The 20235-nt window shown below is 49.5% G+C and overlaps 1 protein-coding gene across 1 annotated transcript in view; it reads left to right on the top strand.

The window, feature by feature from the left end:
• The first annotated feature begins 499 nt into the window (after positions 1-499).
• The window catches only part of CPXM1 (carboxypeptidase X, M14 family member 1), a 34579-nt gene continuing 14843 nt past the window's right edge, over positions 500-20235 (top strand). The window contains exons 1-5 of the mRNA XM_035102333.3: positions 500-968; positions 8026-8109; positions 14424-14533; positions 16395-16534; positions 16674-16758. Coding sequence (XP_034958224.3) covers positions 617-968; positions 8026-8109; positions 14424-14533; positions 16395-16534; positions 16674-16758 — 771 coding nt within the window. The 5' untranslated portion in view covers positions 500-616. The remainder of the gene's footprint in view (positions 969-8025; positions 8110-14423; positions 14534-16394; positions 16535-16673; positions 16759-20235) is intronic.

The following is a 20235-nucleotide window of genomic DNA, read 5'->3' as shown; positions in this document are numbered from 1 at the left end:
TGAGCACTCAGGGCTGATTTCCTTCAGAATGGATAGGTTTGATCTTCTTACAGTCCATGGGACTCTCAAGAGTCTCCTCCAGCACCATAATTCAAAAGCATCAATTCTTCGGCGATCAGCCTTCTTTATGGTCCAGCTCTCACTTCCATACATCACTACTGGGAAAACCATAGCTTTAACTATACAGACCTTTGTCGGCAAGGTGATGTCTCTGCTTTTTAAGATGCTGTCTAGGTTTGTCATTGCTTTTCTCCCAAGAAGCAGGCGTCTTTTAATTTCGTGGTGGCCTCTTGTGGGAGCCAATTCCATAGTCTAACTTCACCCATTGCATGAAGGAGGAAATCCAGAGAGGAATGCCATGCTCAGATTAATTGGAAAAACTGGAGGAGCCGAGGGGGAGGAGGGGGCGTGGAGTGCCGAGTGTTTTTTGTGGGTCCCGGCTATTCCTGACAATGCGGTACATGTATGGAAATAAAAAGGAATGTGCAGAGGGGAGGGAATCTGACAAAAGGGGAAGAGGGGAGTAGCATCATAAGGGAGAGAAAGAGAGAAGGAGAGAGAGAGCTTGGAGATTATAAGGCTGGGAAGTGTTTGGTTCCCTTTTGCAGGGAAAAAAATGCTGGTTCTCTCTCTGCCTCTCCTCGCCATCTGCCTGGCAGCCTGGGGCCCCAGCATGGTGGATGGGGCCCCCCGCACAGTCACCCCCACCCTACTGCAACGGAAGCCCAGCAAGAGCCCCACCGCAGCAAGCCAGGTGACAGCAGCTCTCCCGAGGGCAACCTCCACCTCACCTGCGCCTCCCGGGAGCAAGCAGGTGAGGGGAACAGCCCGCCCAGGGCTCACCTCACCCGCGAACGTCAGGACCACAGTCACATCTGGCAGACAGGGCATGGAAGCGCCCTTTCCTACCACCAGCCAAGCCAAGAAGACCGGGGCGTCTACAGAGAAGTCCGTCGTTGGGAAGAAAGGTATTCATTGCCTCTTTGGGCACAGGAGGAGGTGGGGGGGAGGGCTCTCTGAAAGGGAGATTGTGGGTGCGCAGAGAAGTTTGTTGGGTGCAAGTTTGGAGGAGGGAAAAGTCAGGCGATGGACCGTGCCCCAGCAAGGATTTTGCAAAGACATTGTGTTTTTTCTCAAGTTCTAGAGAACAGTTTGAGGGTGCAGAGCTTCCTCTGGGAGATTTATGTAACTGGTCCTGTCTTTGTTCGTGAACTGCCCCCCCCCCAAGGAAAATGAAAAGCTTGCTAGAATCCAGCTTTCTGGAATTACCATCCCTCTGCTGCAACACGCAGCCTAGAAGTGCAAATTTGGGAGGAGCCCATAGAACATGTGAATGGCTGTTTGGGTGTCAGATGATCTACTTGCAAATGCAAGAGTGCGGTCATTTGGAGGTTAGGATTCACCTGTGTTGAGCTCCCTGTTGGGAAACAACATCCTAGAACTGTAGAGTTGGAGGGGACCCCCAAAGGTCCTCTAGTCCAACCCCCTGCGATGCAGGAATCACAGCTAAAGAATCCCTGGCAGGTGGCCATCTAACCTCTTGTTTAAAAACCTCCAGTGAAGGAGTTTTCCACCTTCAGAGGTAGTCCATCCCACTGTCAAAAGTGTGAAGCAAATGACTGTGTGTGTGTGTGTGTGTGTGTGTACTTCAGCTGAGATGGCTCAGTGGGTAGAGCAGGAGAATCTTAATCTCAGGGTTGTGGGTTCGAGTCCCACGCTGGGCAAAAGATTCCTGCATTGCAGGGGGTTGGGCTAGATGGCCCTCGTGGTCCCAACTGTATGATTATCTCTCTGTGTGTGTGGATTGTCACCTTTCGCTTGTCTCCTGGTGTGCCTTTTCTTTGTGCTTGGGAGAGGGGGGAATGCAGTGACCTCTGGATGTTTTGCCATCCTTAGGGTGCCTGATGCGCAAGCTTTGCAGGGTTGGACGTCAATCCTGTGAGGGTGAGGCGTTGGGAGATTTACATTGTCCAGCGCTAGGCAATCCCATTTACTTATTTGTTTCGAGGACAGAACGTGCTGCCATTCAATGCAAATATTTCCAGTTCTGGTAACGACACACACGACGTCACAGGCTGTATGTAACCGTATAACTTCTATTTCAAAAAACAATTCAACATATCATGTCACAATATGTAATTGCATAGACCAATTTATAATATGAGCGGAACATATTCTGAGGGATTAAAGTCCAGCGGATTGATCAGGAGATACAGTCTATTCAGTTCTTATATTAGCAATAAACACGATGTGGAATGCTTATATCAATCTTGTAGTGTTCCACCTGTCGATGCTTTCGAGAATTCTAGCGTTCCTTGTAAGTAGGTATCAGATGAAAAACCTGGAAGAATGGCACATGCAGAAAATAAGGCAAGGATTCCAGGGTAATTCCTTGTTTCGCCCAACCGGGCTCTGGATTATATAAACGAACATAATGTAATGTAACTTTATACAAAACTAAGTAACATAACATATACACTAAGCAATAAATTAACATACCATATTCTTGTGTACCAGAAACATGGAACATCATGGATTCAGTCATCACGATAACTGACCAGAAGTTTCTTTATATAAAGAGTTCCTTACACGATGAGAGCTTTTCGTTGTTACGGTGACGGATAAGGTCTGCGTCTTGTGATGAAAAGAGCGTGTGGCTTGTGGTGGTCAACGTGTTGCCCGGATGGTCCTTTGCCACCGGGAGGGAATTGCGGTGTGCTAAACCAGTGTTGAGTTTTGCAGACCTGAGTTGGGCATTTGGCAGTTCTGGGTCATGGCAGGTGTGTGGTTTGTTTTGCAGTGTAACCACAACGGGTCGCATTGTTTTGCGGCTTCATTCACATACATTTGCATTCAACGGCTAAGTGTTGCAGCGCGTCCTGCGCTTTATAGACCTCTGTGACGCAGTTTGCACTTCATTCATCTATATTTACAAGAATATTTACAGAGCGCTCTTTCGTGGGGGGGGGGGAAGAGTTATAAACACACATGAATTCACCATTGGGGAAGGATGTCTTCTTAATTGCCTGGAGGAACAGAAGCACTTTCAACAGTTGGGCACAGACGTTGCCCACTGAATCTCCAGTGGCAGAGAGTTCCACAGGACTGGGACAATTACACTAAAGCCCTCATTTTTCGGTGTTGTCAAACGGGCATGCCTTTATGGTGTTACGCAAGGGGTCTCCGTGTTATGTGGGGCACCTTTGCACAAACTACAGGTGGCTTTGCAGTGTTTCGAGCGGACCTACCTGCTGCCTGCTTTGCAATTCCTGGCACTGCTAGGAGGGGGGGGTCATGGCAGGCTGCCAAACTGCACAGACCGCCAAGAGCTGCAGGCATCACGGTGCCAGGGGATGCCACCCTCCTGCTGACTCTGCATTTGGAAACTTGGCATGAGAACAGAAGGCAACGCTGCCACAAGGAGGCTTCTGGTGTAGCAGCTGCTACCGTCCATGCCTGGAAGCTGCCTTACACTGATCCATTGGCCTGTCTAGCCTAATAATGTCTGCACTGACTGGCAGTGGTTTTTCAGACAGGGAGATACCAGGCATTGAACCTGGGACCTTCTGCATGCAAAGTAGATGATCCACCACTGAGCAGATGATCCAAGTGCCCCAATTTCCCAGGATTTCCAGAAGCCATCCCGGTTTCTGATTTGATCCCGGAATGTCCTACTTTTCTACTCAGAAGTAAATCCCACCGAGTTAAATAGGATTTACTCTCTGGTATGTTCCTGATCATTCTCACAGTTTCTATTATTATTATTATTATTATATTCCACCTTTTTATATTATATTATTATAGCCCACCTTTTTACCCAACAGGGACTCAAGGCAGCTTGCACCCCAAATTTTATTTAATTCAATTTATCTGTTGAAAGTGTTGTATCTACATGAGCCCTTCCTGTGCACATTTTTTCCCCTACAAGGTGGGCTAGGTTGAGAGGTTGCCATTGGCTCCAAGTGACAGGCGTACGGCAAGGACAAATGCAAAGAAGAATCATAGAATCATAGAGTTGGAAGAGACCACAAGGGCCATCCAGTCCAACCCCCTGCCAAGCAGGAAACACCATCAAAGCATTATTGACATATGCCTGTCAAGCCTCTGCTTAAAGACCTCCAAAGAAGGAGACTCCACCACACTCCTTGGCAGCAAATTCCACTGCCGAACAGCTCTTACTGTCAGGAAGTTCTTCCTAATGTTTAGGTGGAATCTTCTTTCTTGTAGTTTGAATCCATTGCTCCGTGTCCGCTTCTCTGGAGCAGCAGAAAACAACCTTTCTCCCTCCTCTATATGACATCCTTTGATATATTTGAACATGGCTACCATATCACCCCTTAACCTTCCCTTCTCCAGGCTAAACATACCCAGCTCCCTAAGCCGTTCCTCATAAGGCATCGTTTCCAGGCCTTTGACCATTTTGGTTGCCCTCTTCTGGACACGTTCCAGCTTGTCAGTATCCTTCTTGAACTGTGGTGCCCCGAACTGGACACAGTATTCCAGGTGAGGTCTAACCACAGCAGAATACAGTGGTACTATTACTTCCCTAGATCTAGATGCTATACTCCTATTGATGCAGCCCAGAATTGCATTGGCTTTTTTAGCTGCTGCATCACACTGTTGACTCATGTCAAGTTTGTGGTCTACCAAGACTCCTAGATCCTTTTCACATGTACTGCTCTCAAGCCAGGTGTCTCCCATCCTGTATTTGTGCCTTTCATTTTTTTTGCCCAAGTGTAGTACTTTACATTTCTCCTTGTTAAAATTCATCTTGTTTGCTTTGGCCCAGTTGTCTAATCTGTTAAGGTCATTTTGAAGTGTGATCCTGTCCTCTGGGGTATTAGCCACCCCTCCCAATTTGGTGTCATCTGCAAACTTGCTCAGGATGCCCTCAAGCCCATCATCCAAGTCATTGATGAAGATGTTGAATAAGACTGGGCCCAAGACAGAACCCTGTGGCACCCCACTAGTCACTACTCTCCAGGATGAGAAAGAGCCATTGATTCGTTTCTTGCAGGGGTTGGACTAGATGACCCTCGGGTCCCTTCCAATTCTACGACTCTAAGCTTCACCTTGGTCCATCTTGCTCAATAATGTCCACTCTGACTGGCAGCAGCTCTTAGGGTCTCAGACAGGGGACATCCCTACAGCTCCTTGGAGATGTTATTGGGGCCATGTGCATGCAAAGCAGACATGGGCGTAGCCGGGAGGGCGGGGGGGGGGGCATCTCAAATAAATAAAAATACTTAACTAACTGACCGACTAACTGACCAACTGTGTCACAGAAGGGAGCCTGCATTCCTCGAAAGGCCTTCTTCCATGCCTGCTGGCTGGCTGGCTGGCTGGCTCCCTCCGCTCCAGGCTCCCACGCCGCGCCTGGTGCTGCGGATGCAAGCTGGCTTCCTCGCTTCGCCTCGCCTCTCCAAAGCGGGTTGGTTGAAGGAAGGCGGCTGGATGCGATGGAGCTGAGCCAGAGAGCTGAGCTTGCACAGAGCCCGCACTGTGTTGCGGGGGCCTCCTGCATCCTGTTCCACAGCATGGGGCTGCGGGGCTGCTGGGGGTGGGGGTGGGGGTCTGCCAAGGGAAGAAAGGAAACCCTTTTCATTTGCATGCATGCAAGCGGGGCAGGGAGGAGGGAGAGAACTGCAAGTTACAAACATCTTGCACAAGATTTCAAGGCTCCACACTTACGCAGGAAGAACCAGCTGCACAAATATATAGGCTGGGGGGGCACCTGGTTTGACAGCAGGACGTGGGAAAAGGGTCTAGGGGTTTTAGCAGACCACAAGCTAAACACGAGTCAACCGTGTGATGCAGCAGCAAAAAAAGCTAATAGATAGATAGATGGTAGATAGATAGATAGATAGATAGATAGATAGATAGATAGATAGATACTTTATTGTCATTGTACATTTGTTGTTGTTTAGTCGTTTAGTCGTGTCCGACTCTTCATGACCCCATGGACCAGAGCACGCCAGGCACTCCTGTCTTCCACTGCCTCCCGCAGTTTGGTCAAACTCATGTTCGTAGCTTCGAGAACGCTGTCCAACCATCTCGTCCTCTGTCGTCCCCTTCTCCTGGTGCCCTCAATCTTTCCCAACATCAGGGTCTTTTCCAGGGAGTCTTCTCTTCTCATGAGGTCATTGTACATAGTACAACGAAATTGAATGCCATCCCATAAAAACAAAAACAAAAACATAGTTAAAGCCACACAAATCCACACACACATCGCAACTCCCCAATATCATATTAAAGTTGTACCTCGGTTTACAAACACAATTGGTTCCGGAAGTCTGTACTTAACCTGAAGCATACTTAACCTGAAGCGAACTTTCCCATTGAAAGGAATGGAAAGTGGATTAATCCGTTCCAGACAGGTCCACGGAGTACTTAAACGGAAAATACTCAAACCAAGGCGTACTTAAACTGAGGTATGACTGTATTTAGTTACAGCATTTAAGATGGTTATAGCTCTTGGATAAAAACTGTTTTTTAATCTATTTGTTCTGGATTTAATTGTTCTGTATCTCTTGCCCGAAGGCAACGGTGCAAAAAGACTATATCCAGGATGAGAGGAATTCTGCAAAATATTGTTTGCTTTTTTAAGGCAACGGGAATTGTATAGTTCTTCCAGAGATGGGAGAGGATGACCCATAATCTTTTGGGCTGTGGTTATGACCTTCTGGAGCACTTTCCTGTCCATGACTGTGCAGCTGGAAAACCAAGCACAGATACAGTATGTGAGAATGCTCTCTATGGAGCCTCGGTAGAAGGTGTCCCTCCCAGCTCTACAATGCTATGATTTTTAATTCCGGGTAACCGTTGCCAGTCTTCTGCAATAAGCTGTGCCTCCAACTCAGAGCAGGCTTTGAATATAACAGGCAATGAACAGTGTCCTGCCAACCTAGCAGTTCGAAAGCACGTCAAAATGCAAGTAGATAAATAGGAACCGCTACAGCGGGAAGGTAAACGGCGTTTCCATGTGCTGCTCTGGTTTGCCAGAAGCGGCTTTGTCATGCTGGCCACATGACCTGGAAGCTATACGCCAGCTCCCTCGGCCAATAATGCGAGATGAGCGCGCAACCCCAGAGTCGGTCATGACTGGACCTAATGGTCAGGGGTCCCTTTACCTTTACCTTTAACCGTTGCCAGTTCTGCAATAAGCTGTGCCTCCAACTCAGAGCAGGCTTTGAATATAACAGGCAATGAACAGTGTAGGCTCCAGGCTTTCAACTGGTGGGTTGGGACAAACTCGTGGATCATGGCCTGATCCAGGGAGGGTTGCAACAACAGCACCATGCAGAGGAAAGACTGAAAAAAGAGGTCTGCAAAGGCATGCTTGGGTTAAAAGTGGCTTCTCCTTCTGTGTGTTCATCTGCTCAGTCCTGCCTCTCTGCTTCAGCCACAACCTTCTCACTACAACCCAGGGAGGGAGGGAGGGAGGGAGGGAGGGAAGGAAGGAAGGAAGGAAGGAAGGAAGGAAGGAAGGAAGGAAGGAAGGAAGGAAGGAAGGAGATGATCACATGCATGGACCAGGCCAAGTTCAGGGTGTTACTATTAGTATATGAAGCCCTTAACAACCTAGGGCCAGTTTACCCATGAGAGCGCTTTGCCCAGCATGTGCCCACAGTGCCACTCCAATTGCCAAAAGGTGCCACTTCCTACCCATTCAACATTGGCAAGAACTCAATACTCAATGGCAGCAATTACACTTGGGAACTCCCTGGTACTTGATATCAGGCAGGTACCTTCACCGTATCCTTTTCGGTGCCTGCAAAAGACATCCTTGTTTCGGCAAACCAGTCCAGATGTTTAAAAAGTTGATACAAGTTTTAAACTGTTTTTAACCAGTTGCTATTTTAACTTTTCCAAAGTCTTAAACTGCTGCTCTTAATTTTCTTCTTATTGATCATGTTGTTTTATCTTTTTTTTGTAAGCTGTTCTGAGAGATGGTTTTTTAACAATGAAGCAGTGCATAAATATTTTGAACTAAACAAACAAACGTATGGCTTTGTCTTTCTCCAGTTGTGAAGAAGGTGGTGAAGAAGAAGGTGGTGAAGAAGAAAGTCAAACTTTCCCCCCAGGAAAGAGCTGCCAAAGAAGCCTCAGGTATGCCCTCTGCCATGGATGCTTTAGTTGAGATTCCTGCATTGAATGGGGTTGGACTAGATGACCACTAGGGGTACCTTCCAACTCTAGGATTCTAGTTTCTAGCCCTTTTTCCAGAGCAGCCACAAGGCCAACGGCTGCGGCTTCTTGGTGGAGCCCACAACCTCACGCAACACAAATCCTGCACATATAGGTCAGGCAAACAGACTCCCACCTGAACACACGCAACACACCTCCATAGAAAACAGCAGCCATCCCCTTAAGAGACCCTGGCAAATGCGTACGCCCTGACTTTAAAACTTCTTACATAAAGGTGGCTTTAGATTTCCTAAGTCCCGGAGGCCGGCTCAGGCTCCCTCGAGTTATCCTTGGAAAGCCGGCTCTGTTATTCTTTGCCCCGGGGTGGTTTGGAGGCTTCGTGTGGCGTTGAGAGCTCATGTGTTTGGCCGTGCCAAGCTTGCCAGGCAAAACGCTGGCAGGAAATGCACCCTCCCTGCTCCCTGGCATCGCCTCCGCAGATGTGCACATGCCAAGTTGGCCGGGAAAGGGGAAGGGTTGTTGCTGAGCTAGGAGCAAAGAGAAAAGGGGCCATTCACACAACCCCAAAACACCCATGTCAGGATAGAAAGGCACAGCACACAAGTGTTCACACAACAGTTTGACACTGTACGTTTCAAGTACAATTCCCCCATCCAAAGAATCCTGGGAACCATAGGAGCCAACACCCAGGGGCCGAGGTCCCCAATAAAATATTTGAGCCCCTGCCCCAAGTTCATGGGTATTGCCATTTAGATGCTGTGCATGTGCCACATATTGTGGCTGATTATGCAGGGTGGGGCCTTACGAGCCCCCCCCCCTATTTTATTCAAGTTGGCACCCTTGCTGGGAACTATAGTTTGCTTTTCACGAAGCGACCATTCCAAGCATCTTTAACAAACTATGATTCCCAGTATTCTGTGGAGGGGGGGGGGAGATATGCTTTAAATGATTCAAAGGCTGTGTGTACGCCATACATTTAAAGCACTTTTAACTGCCTCTTGTGGCAGTGAGTTCCACAGTTTGTGCTTTGTTTTATCTCTCCTGAATCTTCCAAACTCCAGCTTTGGTGGATGACCACAAGTCCTAGTGTTAGGAGAGAGGGAGAAAAAACTTTTTGATCTGTCCGCTGTCTCCATGCGTGATTTTACAATCTTCTATCATTCCTGCATTGCAGGGGGTCCCTTCCAACTCTACAATTCTGTTATTCTTTTTTTATAAATAACATTTTATTGATTTTCCAAATATAACAAAACAAAGAAGAAGAAAAACTGGGGGGGGGATCATAACCAAATTAAACCATAATATTTTGGTCGACTTCCCTCCACTCCCCCCCCCCCGGTTCCATTCTAATATACTTGCTCATGCACATCCATAAAACCTTATATACTTAACAATCCAATTTTAAAACCTTCTTCATCTTATCACAGATGACTTTTAAAAGTTATACCTGTACTAACTTTTCTATTCTTCTATGTCACCTCTCACTCGCTTTTTCTTCAAACTGAAAAGCCTCAAAACCCTGAAACTTTTCCTCGTCCCCTTTTCTGAAACTCTTCCAAATTCCAAAACCGGAGGGAAAACAGCTTCATGCACCCCTCTCTCCTCCCTCATTCCCAGGCTGCCTCTGCCACCAATGAAATGAAATCCAAATTCTGCCGCATAGTCTGCGCTCGGAGCCAATTGTGCAGTCTGCTAACCTTTCCAGCTGGCAAGGAATCCTGCACCCTGACCAGTCACATGAGCAGATGTTCCTTGGGCAAAGCAATGCACAGCTCTGGATGCTGCACAACTCTTAAAGGCACAGAAGCCTTGTCCCCCTGTCCCCCAGCCCCTGCATCTATAGGAATTCTAAGGTCTCATGTATATATATATACAAATTGTATGTTCATAAATTTACAAGGCAAACACATACATAAGTACATGGGCGTACCCAGGATCAAAACTAGGGGGGGGGCAAGGGGAGGGGCCAAGGCACGGAAGGGGAGGGGCCACAAAGTGGGCGGGAACAGCGAACTCGCGCTCCGCCGGGCTGTGCCCCTCCCTAGCAGCAGGGCTGGTGGGCAGAGGCGGAGCCCAGCCCAGCGGAGCGCGAGTTCAGCGTTCCTGCCCACCGCGCCGCGCTCCCTGGTTCCCCGCCGCGCTTGGCCTTGCCTGAGGGCGCGCCGGGGAGCTGGAGGGAGGGTGCGGCGCGGTGCGGCGGGAATGGCGAACTCGCGCTCCGCCGGGCTGTGCTCCGCCTCTGCCCACCAGCTCTGCTTCTAGAGTAGGGCAGCTGCCCTAACTTGCCGCATGGTGGGTACGCCCTTGCATAAGTATATAAACCACGTGTCTGAAATAGTACAGGAGAGCAATCCTGAAGCCATTTGACTCTTCCCTCTGCAGTAAGGGAGGCAAATGGGGAAAGCCATCCCATTGTCTTTTTGCTCACAAATCCTGTCTCAAGGGTGTATTTGCGTATGAATAGGGCAGGCCTGTGACCTGGATTCAGGAACTAAGTATTTAGCATCTCAAAAAGGAAGGGCCAGGCTGCCCAGGTAATGCGATCAGTGACCATTATTAGGTATCCTGGCAGGCAGGTTTTCTACTGTAGACCGCCTCCTTCTGTGATGTATGTATGATGTTCTGGGGGTGGTCTTGGGCTACAGCACGGGTGTCAAACACAAGGCCCGGGGGCCAAATCCGGCCCGCCAGACCTCGTCATGTGGCCCGCCGAGCGCCCCAGCCAGCGGGACCCAGCAGTGGGACCTTGCTGCTGAAGCGCCGCGCCAACAAAGCGCCGACAAACAGCTGGGGCCGGGGAAATGCTTTTTGCCCCTGGGTCCCTTCGTGCTCTTTTCTGGCGCTGAATCAAGGCGGCGACCCCCCCCTTCCCTTTCTTTCTTCCTCTCTTGTTCTTATTCTTTCTTTCCCTCTCCTTCCTTCCTTCTTTATCTCTGTCTTCTCTCCCTCTTTCTTTTTCTTTCCTTCTTTATTCCTTCTTTCCTACTCTTCTTTCTCTCACCTCTTTCCTTCCTCTCTCCCTCCTGCTCCCTCTTTTCTTTCTTTCTTCCTTACTTCCTTCCTTTCTTCCTTCCGTCCTTCCCAACTTTCTTCCTCTCCCTCATTCTTATTTTTTATTTCCCTCTACTTCCTTCCTTCTTTCTCCCTTTCCGTCTTCTCTCCCTCTTTCTTTTTCTTTCCTTCTTTATTCTCTTCCTTATTTCCTACTCTTCTTTCTCTCCCCTCTTCCCTTCCTTCCTCTCTCTCTCCCTCCCACTCCCTCTTTTCTTTCTTTCTTTCTTTCTTTCTTTCTTTCTTTCTTTCTCTTTCTTTTCTTTCTTTCTTCCTTCCTTCCTTCCTTCCTTCCTTCCTCCTCTCCCTCTCCCTCTCCCTCTCCCTCTCCCTCTCCCTCTCCCTCTCCCTCTCCCTCTCCCTCTCCCTCTCCTCAGAAACATAGGATGCTGCTTTATACTTCTGGCCCTTAAACCCTGGAACCAGGAGAGCAGCTTCAGTGAGTCAACCTCAGCCAGTCCCTTTGGTGAAGGGTGGTGGCTCACTGGCAGAACATCTGTCCTGCATGCAGAAGGACCCCAGCATCTCCAGGTACTAGTAGCTCTGCAAAGGTCCTGCATGAAACCCTAGCGAGCCTCCACCACCCAGTGCAGTTACCAAAAATCATTTTTCAATAAATTGTACAATAATTGTACATTTGAATATCTACTTGCCATTATTCTGACTATGTTTCTGCTTTCAGAGCTAGTTATTACTTACATTATTACAAAAAACAGTAATAATTGAATGCAGTGACAATAATTTATGATAATAAAGAGTGGACACATAGTCCTACAGATACAACCGGCCCTTTGAGGGTGACCAAACTGCTGATGCGGCCCCCGATGAATTTGAGTTTGACACCCCTGGGCTACAGGGTGGGCAATTTCAAAAGTCTATACAGTGGTACCCCTCAAGACGAACAACTTACGTAACGAAAAAATCACAAAACAAAAGCGTTTTGCGATTTTTTTGGAAGACTCGCAAAATGAAGTTGTCTATGGCCGTGCTTTGCAAGACGAAGCAGCTTCGTGACGGGAAGGGAAGCCGCCGCTGCCGCTTACCTTTAGGACTCCGCCGGTGGTGTCCACGGACGCCGCTTCTGCCTCCTGCGGTGGCGCGGCGCTCATGGTGACCTCCGCGGCTCTGGCCTTGCCCTACTCCGCGGCCATGGCAGCCTCCGCAGCTCCTCCCCGGCTGGCTGGCGGGATCCGGCAGGAGCAGCAGCGGGGCTCGCCAGGCGGCCCTTGGCAGGAACAGCGGCAGCACCTGAAGGAGCGGAGGCTGTGGTGGGAGGAGACCCCTGGCCCTCCTCCTGCTTCCCCCTCCCCAGAGCCTTAAAGACTTCCGGCCGTGGCGGGTGAGTCGGCGCCTTTTTTTTTTTGCACTTCTTTTTTGCCCATAAAAGGTAAAGGTAAAGGGACCCCTGACCATTGGGTCGAGTCGTGACCGACTCTGGGGTTGCAGCGCTCATCTTGCTTTACTGGCCAAGGGAGCCGGCGTACAGCTTCCAGGTCATGTGGCCAGCATGACAAAGCTGCTTCTGGCGAACCAGAGCAGCACATGGAAATGCCGTTTACCTTCCCGCTTGGAGCGGTTCCTATTTATCTACTTGCACTTTGACGTGCTTTCGAACTGCTAGGTTGGCAGGAGCTGGGACCAAGCAACGGGAGCTCACCCCGTCACAGGGATTCGAACCGCTGACCTTCTGATCAGCAAGCCCTAGGCTCCCACAGCGCCACCTGCATCCATAGGAACGCATTAATTAAATTTCAATGCATTCCCGAGGGGAACCGCGCTTCGCAAGACGAAATTATCGCAACATGAAACGACTCGTGGAACCAATTAATTTCGTCTTGCAAGGTACCACTGTATAAGGGCCACCATTGTTCAGGGTTACTCCCTTCCCTCCCTGCGTAGAGTGAGCAGGGGACCCTGTTGCAACAGTTTAATAAAGATAAGACTTACTAACTGCTTTGCTTCTCAATATACTCTGGTTGGCCTCTCTTATTTTCTCCTACCGATAGAGAACCCACTCAAGGACTCTGTACGGGCTCTTGGATACCCCATAAGGGAAAAGGAGAGGTTTTTTTTCTATAACACATCCATACACACACACCCCAAGTCCTGGCCCCCAATGTGCCTCTTGATTGCCTCAGTCTGCTTGTTCTGCACAATAATCTCCTGGCTGCTGTGGGGAAGCGCAAGGAGCGGGGGGAGACCCGCTTTCAAAGAGTGTGGTCAGACTTCTCATCGGCATAAGCCTAGGCTGTGCTCTGGTGCTTTTGATTCATCCAAAAGACTCGTAGAAGAATCAGTGGTGCGGTTTGGGCGGCCCCTTACAATTGCAGGCTCACACAGAGACAGGCAGGAGCAAACCCTTCTGCTCAATTTCTTTCACATGGGCTTGGAATTCAACTTATTTCTCTCCCCCGTGGAGAGACAGCCTATGTACCAATTTCAGACACTGACCTGCAAGCACTCCCATTGGAGAACAGCCTTTCCCAAAGGTGTTGTGGGTTTTGAAGGCGCTTGAACTCAGGACGCAAGGGAGAAATGTGCTAAGAGGAAGGCACACTTGGCAAACCCTCACCATGATCAACTCCTGCCCGGAAACCTATGTCCCCACTGTGGAAGGGAGTGTGGGTCCAGAATTGGCCTCCACAGCATAGCTGCCAAGTTTTCCCTTTTCTCACGAGGAAGCCTATTCAGCATATGGGAATTTCCCTTTAAAAATAGGATAACTTGGCAGCTATGCTCCACAGTCACTTACGGACTCACTGTTGAGACCATGTTTATGGAAGACAATCTTACTCGGCTACGAGGGGTCGTCAAAGAAGAAGAAGATGACACACCAAACATTTATAGCACATCAATGCCCCCCCTCTGCAAAGAATCCTGGGAACTGTGGAGAACCCTTCACTGAGTTACCATTCCTAGCACTATCAACAGACCACAGTTCCCAAGATACGTTTGGCTAAGGTTACCAGAATCTTTTCAATGAATCTGGGGACACTTTTCAACTTCAATGGATTTTGTATGGGGACTGATTGGTAAATCCGGGGACTGTCCCCGGGAAACAGGGACATCTGGTAACCTTATGCTTGACATCTAGAAGGCACCAGCAAAGGGGGGTCACTGCGGGGGGAATCCTCATATCTCGAGAATTCTGTTGATTGTTTTTCTCTGTGTGTCTGTCTCCCATCTCACTCTCCTCCTCCTCTACCTCTCCCATTTCTAACCAGAATGCCCCCCACTGGGACTTGAGTCTCTGAGGGTGAAGGACTTCCAGCTCCGGGCTTCCAGCTACAAGAGAATGGGCCTCGGACCCCACCGTGGCCGACTCAACATACAGGTGAACACACACACACACAGCTTGCAGTACCCTCGTCCACCAACAGAAGGCGCAGGTGGGAGGAGAGCAAGGTGGGGTGGGTGCGGGACTCTGGCTTGTGACATCCCTGATCGCTGGACTCCACAGGGGGGCAGAGTTGCTCTTGTGTTTGGGCCAGGGCTGCAGCATGGCCCCAGGTGCACAATTTTTGAGCGGGCAAAACCAGGTGCCCCCACACACACACCTGGTGCTTCTCCACACCCACCAAGGGCCGTGTCGGCGAGCCGGGCTCCCTCGTGTGCAGGCAGGCAGGAGGCTCAGCATGGCCCTGCTTTGCTCCCATGGGGGGTGGGGCCACATTGGCAGAGAGGGATGGACTGGTGCCCCTCCCTGCCCAGTGCATGTGTGCCCACCCCCGGTGCCAGAAACCAACGCTATGCCACTGTTTGGGGTCCTGCTTCTGAGCTTCCCATGGACCCCTGGTGATATTTTCCTTAGTGGATTGCATATCTTTGAATAATGCTTTTTATAGGGTATGGGACACTGGGGATGAGTTTGTGGAACCAAGGGGGCGGTGGCCCGAGAAAGTTTGGGGACCACTGCCATAGATGATGCCAATCCAGATGAACCCATGGTATGACTCAGGATAAGCTAGTGCAACCCAGGAATATTGCACCAGTCTAGAGCGGACATCCCCAGACTACAGCCCATGGGCCAGATACGGCCCCAAGGCCTCTTTTATCCGGCCCACGACAACCCCCACTGCCTGCTGCCGCTGCCCGCTCTTAGCGGTGCGGCTGCCCACTTCCAGGTTGGAGGAGTGCTGGAAATAGCTTGCATGCACGCGCAAGCATCATTTCCGGCACACTTCTGGGTCGGAGGAGGCCCATGAGCATGCGCACAAGCTATTTCTGGCGCTCCTCCGACCTGGAAGTGCACCGGAAATAGCGTCTGCGCACACGTATGGGTGCACACTCCTGCACACTCCTCTGCCCTCTGGCCCACCGCGCGACCGTCGCTGCGGGCACCAGCCCGAAGCCGGGTAAGTTTGGGGACCCCTGGTCCAGAGCACCCTGGCTTGCAACACAGACTGTGTACATCTGCAGCATTGCTTGTAAGATTGCAGAGGAACCCAGAGTGCCCTTCCGAGTTCCAGTGGTGCCACTAAATGTGTTGTTGCAATTGTACGGCTGGCCCCAGTCACACATCCACCCTCCTTGCTGATGCAGCTACAGTAGCTGATAAGGCTACATTTGCCAATTGTGTTATTGAGCTAGATCTGATCCTATAGTTTGCATTGCCTGCATTGTATAATTGTGAGTGTATGGCTTAGCCCCACCCCCATATCCCTGGGATGACTTGCTGTGTGCCAAAGGGTAATGTAAACAAAACAGGATGCCCAGCTAAGCTATCAAGGACGGATGACTGTCTTGTCTGATGCTAGCAGTCTGACGCAAAGAGCAGCAAGATAGTCAAAGCTGCCTGAGTCAGCATGCATAAGACCGGACACAGGAAGATCCTTATATGTACTTGTGACCCCCTTTCGTGCATGACCCCCTTGCGTGCGCACATTTACAGGGAGGGGGAAAGGAGCCCAAAGAAGTGTATAAGAAGCTTTGCAATTTGTGTTTCTCTACTCTTGTCTTGAGCTGATCACCTTGAGTCTCCTATTAATAAGAATTAAATTCTTTCTCTGAATTCAACCCCGGTGTCATTATTGACTATCTCTGTCCTGCCTGGGCGCAACTTAAAGGACCCTTAGTAGCTGATAAGGCTACATTTTCAGAACCCAGTCTCTGCTCTCAGCAAAAGACTCCTTTGATTGCGTCCTGCATCCTCAGCCAAAACCCCAACTCTCTCTCTCTGCTTTCCTCTGCTCTAGTCCGGCATCAACGATGGTGATTTCTATGACGGCGGCTGGTGTGCTGGGCATGACAACAAGAAACAATGGCTGGAGGTGGATGCCCGGCAACCGACCCGTTTCACCGGGGTCATCACACAAGGCCTGAACTCCATTTGGACGTAAGCCCCGGGATGTATCCCCATGAGCGAATGTGGACCTTGGGCTGAAAAGGATTCCGAGAGGTTCATTAGGTTTCCCTGCCCCCAATTAATTTACCTTTGCGCGTTCCCCTGTTTCAGTCTGCTTTTCTCCCACCAGATACGACTGGGTGACGTCGTATAAGATCCAGTTCAGCAATGACACTCACAGCTGGCAGCCGTGCATGAATGGGAGTGAGGAGATGGTAAGTCCCTGCCTGTCCTCAGGGGTCCTGGCTCTCTGATTGCTTGGACCTAGAATCCCTGGCTCTCTCTGATTGGCTGGACTTGGTGATGCCAGTGTGGTGTAGTGCTTAAGAGCGGTAGACTCGTAATCTGGGGAACTGGGTTCGCGTCTCCACATGCAACTGCTGGGTGACCTTGGGCTAGTCACACTTCTTTGAAGTCTCTCAGCCCCACTCACATCACAGAGTGTTTGTTGTGGGGGAGGAAGGGAAAGGAGAATGTTAGCCGCTTTGAGACTCCTTCGGGTAGTGATAAAGGGGGATATCAAATCCAAACTCTTCTTCATCTTCATCTTCTTCTTCATCTTCTTCTTCATCTTCTCCTCCTCCTCCCCCTCCTCCTCCTCCTCCTCCTCCTCCTCCAATTGGCTGGACTTAGGGTGCCGGGGTCTCTGATTGGCTAGACTTGGGGTGCCAGGCTCTCCAGTTGGCTGGGCTTGGGGTGCCGGGCTCTTCAATGGACTGGACTTCCAATGCCAGTTTCTCTGGTGTCAGTTGAGTATTCAAGAGTTGGGGTACCACCACAAAGAAGACCTTTCTTTCAGCTACCATCACCCGCTTTAACTGCAGAGAGCAGTGAGCAGCCAAAGAATGGGCTTTATAGATTTCAACCCTCACAAATGGGCAGGCTGGCCTTGAAGCAGGCAGCCTTGAGAAACCCTGCTCCCAAGCCAGAAAAGCTGTGAGTCTAAATCAGTAGATTAATCAACTCAAAAGCTTTGGTTGATTGAATTGGTGGGGCTCTGAGTTAAGGATCTGCTTGCTTACTATCTTAGTTCTTGTGTGTTGTTTTTGTAGTGGAATACCACCCTCTGCCCTTCTTAACCAGTCCATCTAGACATCGACGGGAACTGGGAAAGCAGGGAAAGGGTGGTACTGTTTTCAAAAGGGCACAAATCAGAAGATAGAAACTGCCACCACTTCCTTGTTCTCCAGGCAACCTTAGAGCGGGGTGCAAGGAAGACACACACTCTGAGTCACTTTACCGTGGTGCAGGCAGAAATTCAACTGGTAGGGGTCAAGCAGTCAGGTACTGGTTTAGCTTCGCAGGCAAGAAGCACAAAACAGAAGACAAAGAGTCCTTTTCAATATTTATTAAAAGAAAGGACAACTAAAATGGTTACACAGTTCTCAAAAGGTTACAAACAGAAAATAAGAATGTGGCAAAATATAACTAACTAAAACACTTACAGTACTCACAAATGAGACTTGAAAGAAAGAGGATTTTCCCAGCCTGACAACCTCAGGCGAAAAGCTGTAACAGAAGCAGGAGTCAGCAAACTTATTCAGCAGGGGGCCGGTCCACTGTCCCTCAGACCTTGTGGGGGGCCAGACTATTTTGGGGGGGGGGGAGGGAATGAACAAATTCCTATGTCCCACAAATAACCCAGAGGTGCATGTTAAATAAAAGCACACATTCAGTTTTGACTCATGTCAAAACACCAGGCAGGCCCCACAAATAACCCAGAGATGCATTTTAAATCAAAGGACACATTCTACTCATGTAAAAACACACTGATTACCGGACCATCCGCGGGCCGCATTTAGAAGGCGATTGGGCCGCATCTGGCCCCCGGGCCTTAGTTCGGGGACCCTGGATGAAGAGCACGGCTAAAGCCGAGGCTGAGAGCAAATTGGACAGTGTTCTCGAAGCCACCAACATGAGTCTGACCAAACTGCGGGAGGCAGTGGAAGACAGGAGTGCCTGGCGTGCTCTGGTCCATGGGGTCACAAAGAGTCGGAACAAGAGCAAATTAACATCTCAATTCCCACAGTAGCACCTTAAAGACCAACTAAGTTTTTATTTTGGTATGAGCTTTCGTGTGCATGCACACTTCTTCAGATACACGAAAGCTCATACCAAAATAAAAACTTAGTTGGTCTTTAAGGTGCTACTGAAGGAATTTTTTTTATTTTATCTCAATTCCCAAACCTTTATTCTTGAGGCCCCCACAAGGTTCTGTTCAGGGACCAATCACCTCTGGATTTTACTTGCAATGTTACCAATAGCAGGGTGATGAGCATATATCTTATGATTGTCACAGATCAAGGCAGCTGGACCTTGTTTAGTCTTTAAGTCCTGGGACAGGAGACACTCCCTTAAATTTCTCAAGCTTCATTCTGACAATTCCGGGGGGTCTGTAAATCGTGAATGGTTTGATAACCTCCTGACTCCAATCCACATCCTCTCCCTCAGCTGTAACAATTCTCACTTTGCAATGCAAATCAGATAAGCATCTCTTCCTGCTTTGGGAGTCAGGAGGCAATTTAGCTGACACCGGGAGGTGAGAAGGAATTCTTTTTAAAGAAGCCAGATGCCTTCTTCCCAGAAAGCAATTTTTACTTATCCCACAATGCCAGACTTTTACATGAACCAAAGTTTTTTGGCACACACAGTTTTCCCAAGCTCATTACAGTTTTAATAGTACAGCATGAGATTCTTAAGAGTCGTGGGTTCAAACCCCAAGTTGCATAAAAGAGTCCTGCATTGCAGGGGGGTCCCTTCCAGTTCTGTTGTTCTATATGCCTTTTTTTCTAAGCAAGATGCCCTGAACTTTGTCAAACTTTCCTTGGAAGTCATAAGGGATAGAAACTCCTTTTCTTCTTCTTTTAATTGCAATGGGAGCTGCGGTTCTCAGAATCCCTTAAAAGGTAAAGGGGCCCCTGACCATCAGGTCCAGTCGTGTCCGACTTTGGGGTTGCGCCGCTCATCTCGCTCTATAGGCCGAGGGAGCCGGCGTTTGTCTGCAGACAGCTTCCGGGTCATGTGGCCAGCATGACTAAGCCACTTCTGGCGAACCAGAGCAGCGCACGGAAACGCCGTTTACCTTCCCGCCGGAGCGGTCCCTATTTATCTACTTGCACTTTGATGTGCTTTCGAACTGCTAGGTGGGCAGAAGCTGGGACCGAGCAACGGGAGCTCACCCCGTTGCAGGGATTCGAACCACCGACCTTCTGATCAGCAAGCCCTAGACTCTGTGGTTTAACCCACAGCGCCACCTGGGTCCCTTTTCAAATTCTGGCACTTCTTCTGCAAGGCTGGCAATGCACACAAAATTGTGTACACATAACCTGAAGTGTTCCATGTGGCCTTTTCAGCATTAAGAGCTACCCTCAATAATCAAATGAACAATAGTTTCACTGAGCTGGGTCTTTGGCACCAGGGCAGCAGCAGAGATCCAAAGCTGGGTCTTGTGCCAGGAGGATGTGCCAAGCAAACCAAAGGGAAATCAAGGGCCTCTGTGCCCCTTTGCCAAAGGAAATCAGGCCTCACTGCCGACCTTTAAGGAGGGAGCTGTAGCTCAGTGGCAGAACGTCTGCTTGGCATGCAGAACATCTGAAATTCATTCCCCACTGGCATCTTCGGCAGAGAGAGTCCTGTCCGAAATCCTGGAGAGCTGCTGCCAGTCAGTGTAGGAAATGCTGAATTGCAGGGAC

Source organism: Zootoca vivipara, chromosome Z1, assembly GCF_965207765.1.
Source record: "Zootoca vivipara chromosome Z1, rZooViv2.hap1.1, whole genome shotgun sequence".
NCBI lineage: Eukaryota > Metazoa > Chordata > Lepidosauria > Squamata > Lacertidae > Zootoca > Zootoca vivipara.
Note: the sequence above shows the minus strand (reverse complement) of the source record. Positions and strands in the feature narration are given on the sequence as shown.